This window comes from Pectinophora gossypiella, chromosome Z (genome assembly GCF_024362695.1).
Source record: "Pectinophora gossypiella chromosome Z, ilPecGoss1.1, whole genome shotgun sequence".
NCBI lineage: Eukaryota > Metazoa > Arthropoda > Insecta > Lepidoptera > Gelechiidae > Pectinophora > Pectinophora gossypiella.
In genome coordinates this window covers 20425732-20440325 of record NC_065433.1, presented here as the reverse complement: position 1 = coordinate 20440325, position 14594 = coordinate 20425732, and the positions used below count along the sequence as shown (strand labels likewise).

Genomic DNA, 14594 nt, shown 5'->3' with positions numbered 1-14594 from the left:
CTGCTACAAGAGTAGATCGTACTGAACCTTTTCTAAGGACATCTCCAATTTGGTCCATGTACGTCTTGCTAAGTCTTCCTCTGCCAGCCCTACCATCAACCAACTGTATGTTGGCCTATAATATACATAATGTTATTTTTTTTTACAGATCGGTCAGTCGGCTTTCGAAAACATCAAGGAGTTGAATCGGATACAGTCAGTGGTGTTCAATACAGCCTACAACACGAATGAGAATCTGTTGATATGCGCGCCCACCGGCGCTGGCAAGACCAACATCGCTCTATTGACTGTGGTGCATCAGATTAAACAGTACATAGAAAACAACGTCATACTGAAAGATAAGTTCAAGGTACGTTCGACCTTTGAGAACAACCAAGCGCTCCTGTGTATTTGTTAAATTCTAACGTGCAATTGTCTCTACCAGAAACCATTTCGTCTATGTTTTCCGCAGATCGAAAAATTTATACCTCCGTGAACAGTCTGGCCATCCTAACCTGCATATTTTCTGCTAATCTAGATATATTTGTAGTATGCCACTCTCTTGGCGATATACATCTACTGCATACCTACGTCACACAGATCTCCCGGAACTGGAGGAGGCATGAAACATTGTCCCCCACGCTGATCCAGTGCGGGTTGGTGGAGATGTTGGGCTGGTAGCTAACCCAATCGCTAGAGTTTTTGAGCCACCCGAAGATCTCCGACGGTCCTATATATAAATATTCCCTAATATCACAATTTCTTACATAAAAATATTAATTAAAAACAAAACCCGACTAAGGAAAACTTGCGCTCTAAAAAGTATTTTTAGGACAGATTGGCAAACGACCACAACTGTATTTGAACACATAACCCTCCTTTTTGCTTCGCCGCAGTCGGGTAAAAAAATATCGTATAAATGAAATCATTCCCGCCGTTGTAGATAATCTACATAGCGCCGATGAAGGCGTTAGCGGCGGAGATGGCAGCCAGTTTCGGCAAGCGGCTGCAGTCACTGGGCATCGCCGTGCGCGAGCTGACGGGAGACATGAAGCTCACCAGATCTGAGGTGCAGCAAACTCAGATGATCATTACCACGCCGGAGAAATGGGACGTCGTCACCAGGAAGGGAGTTAGTGAGTTGAAACATCCATACTAATATTCATAGGTGTAAATATTATAAATGCGAAACTATGTCTTGTTTCTCTGTCACATTTTGAAACCAATTTAGATTAAGAGGTAGTTTGAGACCCAAGGATAAACATAGGATAGTTTATATCCCTTTAAGACTTGAAAAAGGGATGAAAAAACATACCGCGCGGAATGCTAGATTTTCCATAAGATTATCGAAGTATACTATATCAGAACTGCATATAGACGAATAATAATTGTACGTACAATCATGACCAATATCATGTACCCACTTTAAAACCCTGTCGCACTATCATATTTGACATTTAATGAGACTTACGGTTTAATTTGTCAAAAAAGTGAAAGTGACATGGTTTAAAAGTGTATACATGTTTGCGCCCATTCATATAGGTTGCGAATGTTGCAAGGCAAAAAGCGAGAGTTTGTGAGAAACTGCGGTGCGAGAAATCTTCGTGTGCCCGAAACGTGCACTGCCATTGCGTACATTGAGCTTTATACATACATGACAAAGTCTTCCTCAAAATTGTATTATGATTCTTATTTTTAGTCTAAAAGACGAACGAACCTGGCGAGTAGTGGGTGTAATGCTATACAGCTCTGCCTACCCTTTCGGGAATACAGGAGTGATATACTAGTGATATATATGTTGTTAAAAAACAAGTGTATACTTTTCAACATTCCAGGGGGTTAAAAAGACCACATCGAAGCAATTCATCTAATAAAGCAATATTGCTTTTGACATTTGTTCGAATTACGCACTTACCTTTATATGCGCAAGTGTCGTCTCAATATTGCTTTTTTTAGATGAATTGCTTGAAATGTGGACTTTTTAAACCCCCAGTACGCCGTAAATGCGGAACTGATCAATGTAAAAGATCACAACGCACTGAAATCACTAGCATCGCGAACTTGAGTAAGGAAAACGATTAATGCGAAGTTTATATGTGTTCTCTTGAGCAGAGCGATTTAATAATAATAACCATTTATTTAGGGGTACAAAGGCCCGTACAATAAATACCATAGACTTGATTTTTTCGCGCTTCCGCGGATAAATACCTTAACCTATACCTTTTACGTTATATCATGGTGCATAAGATGTATGTCAGTATAGTACAGTAGTACTTGCAATATGTACATATTTAATTTTATTAAATTACTTTTAATACTTGGTCTGTCTCTTTCGCACTAGACTGTAAGCTATATTTCTTCTGCTGTCATTCGGACCATGTTAGAACGCTAGAAGAACTAATTGCACAATATCAAATTAAAAGTCTTGATAATGTTGCGCTGCGGAAGTATCTACTTTTGACCTTGCAATTGTATACTCTCGATATAACATCGATATGCCCAAATGCCCATGGTATAAGAAAACCAGGTATGCTCAATCCTATGACAAGCCGTCATTGCTAGCCCATTGATGACGTAAGTGTTCCAAGGACGTGAATTTTATTATTGAAAATTAAGTTAATTACTGACTAATATATTTAATCAGGTACTTTTACTTGTCACATATTATATAAAAATCATTAAAACTGTAAGTAAGTCTTTTACTAAAACTTCAAATTTTCCTTGCAAAGTAAATATAAAAAGATTGGTGGTGGATAATTTATTTTTTACATAATGGCAACGCAGGGTGGGATGACGTCAGCTGGGCGAACCTTGAAATGTTAGCTGTTACTTTTGAGCATACTTGTTGGGTCTGTATGACAACTGCGCCGCGCGCGGCGCGAATTATATCGAGCGCTTAAAGTACCAATAAACGATACGAACGCTATCTACGTAGATGGACGTCAAACGGCTATTGGTCGAAGCGCTCAATATAATTCGCGGTTGTCACGCAGACCCTGCAGGCCAACACTATGTTTTGGATTGCTGTGTATTGATAGTTCTTGCGATAGCAAATCGATATATTTTTTTAAACTATCGATAGTGGCTTATCGATATCTGTCAAAGTACGGAAGTCGGAAGTGACGTTTATTAGCATAGTGATGTGTCAGTCGAGATTAAGGCGATGGCTATCTAACAATATATTTATGTATAAAAGTGCAAATAGTTACGGTTATATGAAATAAAATCGTTATATAGAGCTATAAAGATCTAAAATAGAAAGTATCTAGGTGTTCTACATTAAAATAACAGCATAATGCAGTTGCAAATTATCTGCATAACGGGTTTCCTATTGTTCTTCAAATAACTTGTATATCTCCTGTGCTCGTAGATATCGATACATGTATCAATTTAAGATATTCATTAAAAATTGCTGGTGCAGTGCTTTGGAGATAAATTATTGGTCTAGAAAAAAAATATACGTAAAATATGTATTTGAAACACAAAATATTTTTAACTGCTTATTATTAATACCTGTTATTATTATAGATAGATAGCGTGGCATGCGCATTGCGATTACTTCCATCCTGTTCCATTTTGTATGGAAATAAGTGCCATCTAGTGATGATATTGTCGTATTATTGTAACCTTACTTATGTTAGCACGTAGTACTGTCACGAGAATTAATATGTATATACTTTGGTACCATGTCAGATTAACTTTCTTTGACAAATTGAACTGTAAGTCTCACTAAATGTCAAATATGTTAGTGCGACAGTCCTAAAGTGGGTAGATTATATTGCTCATGACTGTACAATAGGCTACTTAGTCAAATGAGATATTTTTTAAGAAACGTCAAAACGTCAATTTTCTTTAGAGTACGTACGGAAATACTGTGCTGTGACGTCACCAATAAAAGCGGTCAAACGTCGTACTCATTGTTACTTAATTCATATATAAAATTCGAAAATAAGTGGAAAAGTAAAATGAGATTGAGTTTTGATCATGTTACACTGGCGTCTATTTGTACATATCGATAAGCATTTTATAATTTATTTTTGACCCAGTTAAATACCCTATCACTTGGCATTGTCGCTCCACTTAAGCGCATTACAATAACAAAGTTTCTAGTATGCTGAGAGACTCTTATTTTACGTAGGACAATATTTTTCTCTATTGGCTTAATATTAACAGTACAATTTTAGAAGTTTATACATGTTTTCGCCTCCGTGAAGTTTCACATTTAGTATGCAGTATGTACTTAAATGCCCTCTGAAACTGACGTCACACTGTTCCAGCTGAGACGGAGCTAGCCACGATCGTGAAGCTGCTTATCATCGACGAGGTGCATCTCTTGCACGGCGACAGAGGTCCCATAGTAGAGGCCATAGTGGCAAGGACTCTGCGACAGGTCGAATCGAGCCAGAACATGATCCGCATCGTCGGCTTATCCGCCACTCTGCCAAATTACATTGATGTCGCCAGGTAACCTTACCATTTCTAATCTAATTTATAATATGTAGAGGAAGTAAAAATTGTGGGATGGGACTTGATGGAAACGTCTATTTTTTTCTTCAGTCTTGTTTATTTTCTTTTTAATTATATTCAGTTACTGAATGACCATTCACCCGTCAAACTGCAATCCTCTCTTCTCTCTCGCTCACTCATCGCTTTCTCTTTCACACACATTAACGTTCCGTTTCATTCAGCCTACTATTCTTACATTCGGCCTCAGTCTGACCTCAGACTGTAACATTGTGACATTACACAGTTTTTTTTTTAAAACAGACTTACAATATTACAGTGGCTAAGCAAAGGAAGTATTGTGTGTTCCCTTTCTTCGTCTATTTCTCGCGGTCCTGTGCCACGGTATGTTGTAATAATTAACCCTTTCAATGCTGTAGACATACACATTCGTACCTAAATATTTACTTTTAAATACAATGTGCGAATTTATTCGTTTATCAAAAGTATTTAATGCGGTCATTAGTTTCGCTGGTTCAGTCTGTGGATACCAAACTAAACTTGAAAGATGCCAATGCATGTACTGGATATGAAAAGTAGTTAACATCCCAACATTCCCAACAATAATAAAAGATGTCTATGTGTATAATAAAAAAAACCATTAAATTTCAGATTCCTACGAGTAAATCCAAACATTGGTCTATTCTTCTTCGACTCTCGCTTCCGTCCAGTACCTTTGGAACAGCAATTTATAGGTATCAAGGAAGTAGGGAGCGGCGGCGGCACACACCTTAGACAGGTATGTAATTTGTGTTTTATTAGTTATTGAAAAGTCGGTTGTATTTTTTGTAAATCATGCTGTGTGAATTTCGATAACTGTCTTTTTGATACATCCTAGAAGCGAAGAGTAACACTTGCTACATACGGAAAGTACGTCACGTCACGGCGAGACGTGGTGCGGTGTCGTAAGGAACCGCAAAAAAAAATCCCGCGCTCCGTCTTTCTTGTCCCGCTTTCTCGGTTCTGTGTGCATCAAGCTTATTTGTATAACAACTAGTGAGGAAGGAAAAGGATTGTGTGCTCAGAAAGCTTAATCAAATTCATGTATGTACCTAACATTAACAAGTTGAACATTTTCTCACCACACCCTTCATATATGCTTCACCCTCAAGTGGTATAAAATCTCACCTACACCAACAATGCCATGTGCCCATATTTAAAGTATGTATTACGTTTAGGAAATTGAATTCGCCAATAATAGTAGATGTAATATTGTGATCTTCATTAATTTACCATAACATGTTATGAATGTAATTTTATGATTCAAACCCTGAAACAGTAAGTTTTCGAGCACATTAATTGAAATTTAATTCAGTGAACTTCATTCAGTGTGTTGCATGTACCTGTAGAGCACACAACAAAAATGAAAAATTTAAATAGTATCTACGAATACAACGTTTAAAAAATATTTCTTTAAACTCGAATTTTATTGTCTTGTCTACAGTTTATTGAATAATAATTAAAATCATATATATCATATATAATCATATATTATAGACATTAGAAAAATGACGCCACATTAACAAACTATAAAAATAAAAAATATATCAATCACTTAAACTACACATTGTGAAGAGCGTCCAAAATAAAAAAAAGATCTCCCTCAGCATAATGCCGTGACACGTGCTTAGCAGGAGCCGCGGCGCTGGTATTATGGGAGACCTATCGTGAACCACGGACATTATCAAACTCAATTACGTACCTACTTACAATAATGAAAACATACTTACTTAGATTATAATCCCACTTGCGTCAGACAGAGTACTGCGGGGCGGAAGGTAAGAGGGAAACCACTGCCCTATTTTTCCCTAAAAAAGTAGCATGGAAAATGCTGCGCCGACAAGAGCGTGGCTCTTATATTGATGATGAGATTATAATGATATTATATAACCTATCTACAGAACAGAGTATTTTATAATAAATTATGGAGACGTGTAAGTTGTGTGTAGTGTGCGTGTATGTCCAAATATTACTATGTATGTAGGTAAATCATTTCATTAGTTCGCGAACGTTGTATTAAAAGGTGGAGCCATACAAGCCTACGAACTGGAGGCCCTGGCCGCTAAAGCCCAAACGTAAATTAAAAACCAAACCTGTCGAAAAACGCCCACCACTAATTGTCGAACGTCCATCCTATGTACCAAGACCCAAATGGAAGAATGCCGATAGGATATGTGGTGAAAAAGAGGTATCGATACAATTCAAATCGATATTTATCTGTTAATGTGTTCGTTCGCATATGAGTTTCAATAATCGTAACTGATAACAGAGCCTGGGTGCAATGTGTTTTTGCAGTAGATATATAATAGGGGCGTAAAAAGGGGTCTATATTAAAATCTATAATTTTGAAATACATACGATTAAAAGCTCTATTTTTAATGCAGACTCTTTACTGTTAGTATGTGTAACGATAAATTAATATAAAATTAACAAAAACAGTTCCATTATGCGTGATAAAACTTTAAAAGCAGGGATGTTAAAAAGGACACGTCGAAGTGCCGCCTGGCTGGAGTCGCTCACCGAAATCTATTGGAAGGGAAATTCCCAGTAGTTCAACTGGTAAGACTGTTGAAAACATACTGGGAATAGGGGGATTAAAAAGGTCTTTATTATTAAAGATTTTACATCAGGAACATTCCCACTTTAGGAACTTTCCGGAGAACACATCACTGGTAACGAAGCAGGTGGTCATTTGCATTTAAACTATCAAATATCCATATTATATTATAATATTGGTGCCAATTCCTGCAAACACCATCTAATTTTATTTTAAGTTATATCCGTTATTTTCTTATCCGCCGAAAAGGAAAGGGACGGGTAATCGACAAGCATAAAATTTATGGAACACACGTCAATTTTAAGCACAAATATAAAACAACCGTCTAAAAATTTTACGTTGGCCAATAACCCGCCAGAATTATGTTGACAGCACACGTCAAACGGTTACTAGCGAGATACCTTTTTGAACCGCCCGGGTTATTCATTAATTTACTCATAACATAACATAACATAAACTGCCTATATACGTCCCACTGCTGGGCACAGGCCCAGCTAGCAGTTAGTGAAGCAGCGTGGTGGAGTATGCTTCATACCCCCTCCGGTTGATTAATTTACTCATTCTTCCTAAAATTAGAAGCTGTCAATCATCCGTCCCTTTCCTTTTCGGCGGATAAGAAAATGACCGGTATAACTTAAAGTAAAATTAGGAGGTGTCTGCAGGAATCGGGGCCATTGTGTACATTTATGATTTTAAGTTATATATTATAAATTACAGAATTACGGATTTTAAACATTATGCTAAAAAATTGTATGTATTTTTAAATTGTAGATTCTTATTGTTATACTAATTAAGGATATGGTTAGTCTGTTATGGGTCTTTATAATAGGGTTATTCATGTTATGCTATTTAAGGGACACCCATAAAATAGTCTCAGTATATTTTTTCTAGATATTTCTCATCTGTTACTAACACATTTAATATGCATCAAGTTCCGGTCCATGCATATCCATACTAGCCTCTAGCCTAGGATTACAATACAATAACACTTACTTAAGTTTATTTTTACTTTGTACCGTTTCGATGATGTTTGAATATATTTAACATGGACTTATTAGGCCTAATACATCTTGATTTTTTGACTACTGACCGTATGAATTAATCAGCATGCATTTTTCTTTGGAGTCAACGATTTGCGTGGGAACTACTAATCGGGAGGATAAAATATATCATAATTACTAATCAACAATTGCGGAGCGTCGCACGCGCACGACACGGCTATTAATGCGAGCTTGTTGAAGTTATACATGTGGTTCGATGCATCGAACGCATCGTTAATTGTGTTGTCGCGCGCGGTAGCGTAACCCATGCTGCCTAAGCAGGCTGTAATGAAGAACTTTCCAGGCTACGTTCACCAAAAACAATATAGATTGCTTCGTACAGCTTTAACGTAATTTTCTCATTACTCGTTTTTCTTTTTTATTATTTTTTTTTATTTGGGTAGCTTACATCCTTTTTTACAAAATGAATACTTAATAAATGCCAATGAAAAGCTACCATAAGTGAACATAAAACATTTAAAAAAAAATGTGGAACGCTTCACGATTTTGCGTATCATCCTTGCGCAGGGGCCATGCTAATCTTCTCTGTATCGTTCCAATTTTAGTATATGTACTGCCGAAGCAAGTACTAGTCGTGAACATAATTATTCCAAAACACAATCAAATGGCAGAATCATATATAAAAGTAATTATTGTTTGATATTTCAATCACATTATGTATCTAATTATGTTGTTACCTATATTGCTTCTCTTTATTTTGATCGACATAATAATGGGTGGAAGATGTAATTGTGTCTAGGTGTAAAAAAAAGAGCCATCATTTATACCCAAAAACAAAGATGCATATGTCTGTTATCCATGAAATTAGAAGGTTAAACGAAGAAAAAACTGTACAGCGCCATCTATATTGTTTTTAAAGAACGTTGCCTGGAAAGTCCCTCATTGACGTCTGTATAAACGATGAACGTAATGGACTGACGAGTAGGCTAGAGAAGACTATTGAATGCTAATAATTACAAAGAGATTGCATGAGTTATTGGATTTAACACTTTCAAGGACAGAACGTCTACGGACGTTCCGATTCCAAGGTGTCATACTGCCTATTATGAACCATCTCTGTCCGTGAAAGGGTTAAATGTCATATAACTCCCGGCAAACTTCTTGAGCATCGAGTGTCGTAGTGGGGGAAAGTTCGCGCACGTACACTTCCGTGCAAAAAACTGAACTTATGATTAATTTCTTAACTTCATTAAAAAAAAAACAATTATTATATTATTTAATTATGTAAATAAAACTAAACTTATATTATTACGTATAGTTTATTAAAACTTATATTATATTATTATATTGAATAAAAAACATGAGGTTGAAACCAGCAATACCAGAGCTAGTGCTAGGTTTTGGATCTGTAGACATAGACCTCGTACTAGCAACTAATTCTTAAATTTAAACAAATGAGCAATAACAAAAAAAAACTAAAAAAAGAGCAATAAACAAAATCGTGACAGTTTCACTGCACGCAAGTGTATTCGGGAGTCAAAGGGACGAAGACAGAGTGCGCGGGGGAAGTATCGACTGATCTACCAATAGCCGGTCGATGCGGGACTCACCCGCCCCCGCGCCCCGTACCGCACCACCAAAGAGATCTAAAATCCGGTTGTGCGCAGTCAATATCGATGCTCAAGAAGTTTGCCGGGACCTATACCTCTAGAATTCTTATTAAGTAGGTCTGTGCTAAATTGTAAAATAAAACAATTTTTTATAATAAAAAAAAAATTCGTGTTCCTATGCGCGTTATACAGGATGTCAGTGACATCGCAACGAAAACTTTGAAGGATGATTCAGGTCATGATTCTGTATTGATATCAAGTGAACTACAAAGCGCAAATATTAACACAAAATCTTCCCCCTCAGTATTCGTTGCTATGTAACTAACACCTTATATTATAGTTACTTTCTTCCTACACTTATACGACATTTTATATTATTAGATACAGCTAATGAATGAGGTATGCTACGACAAAGCTGTAGACATGGTAATGAAAGGCCATCAAGTAATGGTATTCGTCCACGCACGCAATGCAACGCACCAGACGGCTATGATCATGAAAGAATTAGCACAGAAGAAGGGGCACTTAAAGCATTTTGAGCCTGAAGACTCCGCTGGGTTCCTGAAAGCGAAGAAGGCAATAGGCAGCAGCCCTAATAAACAGCTATCGGAGCTGTTCGCCAGTGGGTTTGCGTGCCATCACGCAGGCATGCTACGTAGTGACAGGTGAGACTTGAATGTGTTTTAAATACCTCCATAACCTTTTTCTTTATCGTCGGTTACAAGTTTGATCAGAGAGAGAAATCTTCAGTACTCTGCTTGCTTTTGTTTTTTAAAACCAATTACACTATATACGGTAATTTTTAATTTCAGGAATATGATCGAGAAGTATTTTTCGGAAGGGTACATTAGACTTCTTGTGTGTACATCCACACTTGCTTGGGGAGTCAATATGCCAGCGCATGCCGTCATAATTAAAGTAAGTAAGACCTTTATTTGCATTACATTATTTTCAGCCTTTTAATTATTAGATTGAGATCATATCCCTTACGGAACTTACTATCGTTTTAAATTGCGAACTTGTTGCAAAAATACAATACTTAGATCAAATTCATTCTCTAATATCATTCATTTGCCGGTGGCAATATAAAATATTGTGATAATTTTTGCAACATTTTGAAAGGAGGGATTTTCAACCAATCATCTCTCAACAGGGCACAGAACTCTACGACCAAAGCAAAGGTTCCTTTGTTGACCTGAGCATACTAGACGTACTGCAGATATTCGGTCGCGCCGGCAGACCGCAGTTCGATACTTCTGGCACCGGCATCATTATCACCTCCCACAAGAAGCTATCACATTACCTCCAGGCTATAACCAATTCATTCCCGATTGAAAGCAACTTCATCAACCTGCTTGCTGATAACTTAAATGCTGAGGTACAGTATGATAACCAGTAGGGGAGGGTATGTATAAAACATTTTCCGATGTAAGAAAAGGAAAAAAATACATAGAAAAAACGACCTTGTGTACAACACACACGACAAAATAAGCGTGATCAATGTTCTCCATTGTCAATCTCACTTGCTCGTGATGAACCTAATAAACAAGTCTTTGGATTGATAGCTGAAAAGCTGTTACTAAAATGTTAAGTCTCTTGGACGCATCAAAAGTAAATAACTCCTGAATTTAAGACAAAATGACAGACTTAACGCTACGCTGCGGCGAAACACTGCTAAAGTATGTGGATGCCTCTAGTCTCTGCGCACTAGGCAACAGGAAGCCTGGAAATGCTGCCACAGGATGTTTAAATGTGCTCACGCGATAGAATGTTGTTATGTGATAGAGTTAATTATAAAAACATCGTGTTTCAAATGACAGATTGCCCTGGGCACCGTAGCGAACATCGACGAAGCTGTAGAATGGTTGAGCTACACGTATCTGTTTGTACGGATGAGGCTGAACCCACATGTAAGTATGTCATGAAGTATCATCGGTTTTTCTCTCATTAGATTTATAAATATATCCTCCATAGTTTTGCAAAATTCATAGTTTCAAGAAAACCTTGCATGGAACAAATTAAAGACTCGAACGAAGAATTGGCCTTTGATAGACAAGAATGTAGAATGCTACATCGACAAGATGATAATGAGTTTTACGAAATGTTCATTATGTGAGTTGGAATACCAACCTCATCAACCCTGGTGTTAGGGTTATTACTGAGTCCCCAAATGCCCCTGACATGGCTCATGTAACGGGGACCAACGGCTTAACGTGCCTTCCGAAGCACGGATCATCTTACTTTCGGACGATCTGGTGATCAGCCAGTAATGTCTTAACCAAACTAGGGACCACAAAATATTTTTTGTGATATGTCCCCACCAGGAATCGAACCCGGGACCTCCGAATCGTGAGCCCAACGCTCAACCACTGGACCACGGAGGTCGCTACAAATGCCTGAACTTTATAAGCACAACTGTTGCAGAGTTACTGCAGAGATAGAGACAAGATTTACATTATAAGATCACGGTTTCATATCTCAAGTCAGGCTCTAAAATCACTGAAATCTCTATTACAATAATACTACAGCTTGACATATAATTTGCAGGTGTATGGTCTATCATACGATGACGTCAGAGAAGAACCGATGTTAGAAACGAAACGTCGACAGCTGATCACGGCAGCGGCCATGGAACTCGACAAGACGCACATGATACGATACGATGATAACACTGGCGACCTCAACATTACTGGTAAGTTATCTTTTGCAGTTTTTAATAGGCTTGCGTCCATGATAAACCTGATTGTGAGCTTGTGAGCGAAGATGTGGTCTAAGGTGCTTCACGGTTACCTAGTAAATGCCTATCCACCCTAGTTTTGGAGATTCTAAGGTCGCAATGAGAAGCAAACACAGACTACGGCAGGTTCTTTTGCCGTTCTTATAAAGACAGAGGATACGGTGCGTTTCGCGAATGAACGAAGGGATAATCAAATAAACGTAAATCTTTCAGACCTGGGTCGCACGGCTAGCCACTACTACATAACGCTAGAGACCATGCAAGTGTTCAACTCCATGGTACGTAAGACAATGACACAGGGAGACGTCCTCAAGATGCTCACTCGCTGCTCGGACTTCCAACAACTCAAGGTGAGGTTCTTCCGGCAACATATCGACGTTTTTATTTTCCTAGTCAGGCTTTAAGCGTAAAATTTGGAATACGTTGTTCATGATTATGATCTCTGCCTAAAGTCCGTATTATTGTTGCCTGTAGATTACCCTTTCTTTTTCGGCGGATAAAAAAATAGAGGCATAACTTAAAATAAACTTAGGAGTGTCTGCCGGAAGCGGCATCATTATTATTAGGTACATAATTGGGTTTTGCTTCTATGCTGTTCTGGGAGCAAATAAAAAACATAGAACACGTTCAGCTGCTTGTCTTCCCGGGCATGTCGTAAAAACCGACAGAGGGATTGCGTCCTCTAACATGATGGACTAATGTTATGGGCGATAGGCTGATCCCTTATCACCATAAGGTTCATCATATCCATCTTAGGACTTCGTATCAACAGTGGCTGCAAGTTGTCTTTGATTATTTGTGGCTCTGCCCACCCCATTTGGGATTACGGGCGTGAGTTTATGTATGTATGTATGTACATAATTGGGTAGTTTTCTAGGTCATAGATAAATTATGAAATTCCGATTACTAAATAAAGACAGATCAAAACAAAAAAACGTTTTCTTTTTTCTATTTAACTGATTTATGGATTTTAATAAAGAGAAATGTAATAATAAGTGCGACATTTTGTCACGTTTTTCTATAGTAATATCGTGTTTTGACATTTAGTAAAGAGTAACTGATTTGACTAGTTGGAAACTACCTTAGTATTTTTACATATTTATCATTTTACAAACAGGTCAGGAAAGAAGAGCTGACTGAACTACATTCTCTCCAAAACCAATACTGCGAGTTGAGTACCGAGGGGGAGGTGAAGGAGGACTTGTATTGGAAGATCAACATCCTCTTGCAGGTGTTCCTCTCAAGAGGACGTGTCAACGCGTCCTCTCTGCAGTCTGATCTCAACTACATCAGTCAGGTATAAATAATGAAGGTTGTTTCAATTCATAACCAAGAAATCATTCCCACTTGGTACATAATATATAGTCTACGCCCTCCGATTACTATTAATGTTATACAACTATAAAACGTAAAATGATTTGTTGTAATAAACTTTCTTCTTATTTTGAAATTAAAGTATTTCTTTGCATATGTTGGCAAAATTAAGTACCTATGTGATAGGATATGTTATGTCTATTAATTACATTGCGTTTGTTTACAAACACAGACTTCACGTTTCTGGACAATTATAGTTTTTTTACGTAAAAGAGATTCTATGAAAGTGACAGGTCACTGACTGACTCGCTCATCACAAAATCTCAGAAACTACAAGGGCTAGGAGTCTCACATTTCAAGACGGTTTCTTTTAGGACATAGGTACTCACTTAGACAAGATTTTGCGAAATTCAACCCCTAAGGAGATAAGAAGGGATATATATTTTACCAGGTTTTCACGCGAACGAAGTTGCGGTTAACAGCTAGTGTTCATATACAATCATGTTTTCAGAATGCCGTCCGTATAGTGAGAGCGTTATTCGAAATAACGTTGCGTAAAAACAACGCGTACATGGCAGCTGTTTACTTAAAAATGTCAAAGATGATGGAACTTCAAAGCTGGGACTTCTACAGCGACATGCGGCAGTTCAATTGCTTCCCGATAGAGGTCCTGAAGCATATAGAGTACCCAATGCTTAGGCCAGAAGATATTAGAGAGATGGACTGGAAGGAATTAGGTGAGGATTCTCTTAATGGTATAAGGCGTAGGTTTTTTTTTTCATTAAAGCTAACCATGTTCTAAGGGAGTAAGTAGTTCACTTCTGGTCCACCACGTTGATACCATACACGCATGCTTCATTTTTGTTACTACGGTACCCAGTACCAATCCAAGA

At 37.7% G+C, this 14594-nt stretch overlaps 1 protein-coding gene and 1 non-coding gene across 3 annotated transcripts in view; one reads left to right on the top strand and one right to left on the bottom strand.

Annotated features, from left to right (window-relative positions):
• LOC126380546 (activating signal cointegrator 1 complex subunit 3) overlaps positions 1-14594 on the top strand; it is a 38245-nt gene that overhangs the window by 6525 nt on the left and 17126 nt on the right. For both annotated transcript variants that reach the window (XM_050030017.1, XM_050030016.1), the window contains exons 9-20: positions 149-349; positions 923-1115; positions 4257-4443; positions 5095-5221; positions 10032-10315; positions 10463-10568; positions 10804-11028; positions 11471-11560; positions 12198-12342; positions 12601-12737; positions 13505-13684; positions 14213-14438. In XM_050030017.1, the coding sequence (XP_049885974.1) occupies positions 149-349; positions 923-1115; positions 4257-4443; positions 5095-5221; positions 10032-10315; positions 10463-10568; positions 10804-11028; positions 11471-11560; positions 12198-12342; positions 12601-12737; positions 13505-13684; positions 14213-14438 (2101 nt within the window). The remainder of the gene's footprint in view (positions 1-148; positions 350-922; positions 1116-4256; positions 4444-5094; positions 5222-10031; positions 10316-10462; positions 10569-10803; positions 11029-11470; positions 11561-12197; positions 12343-12600; positions 12738-13504; positions 13685-14212; positions 14439-14594) is intronic.
• Positions 8563-8669, bottom strand: LOC126380802 (U6 spliceosomal RNA). Its single transcript, XR_007568539.1, has one exon. It is a non-coding gene; the product is annotated as a U6 spliceosomal RNA (small nuclear RNA).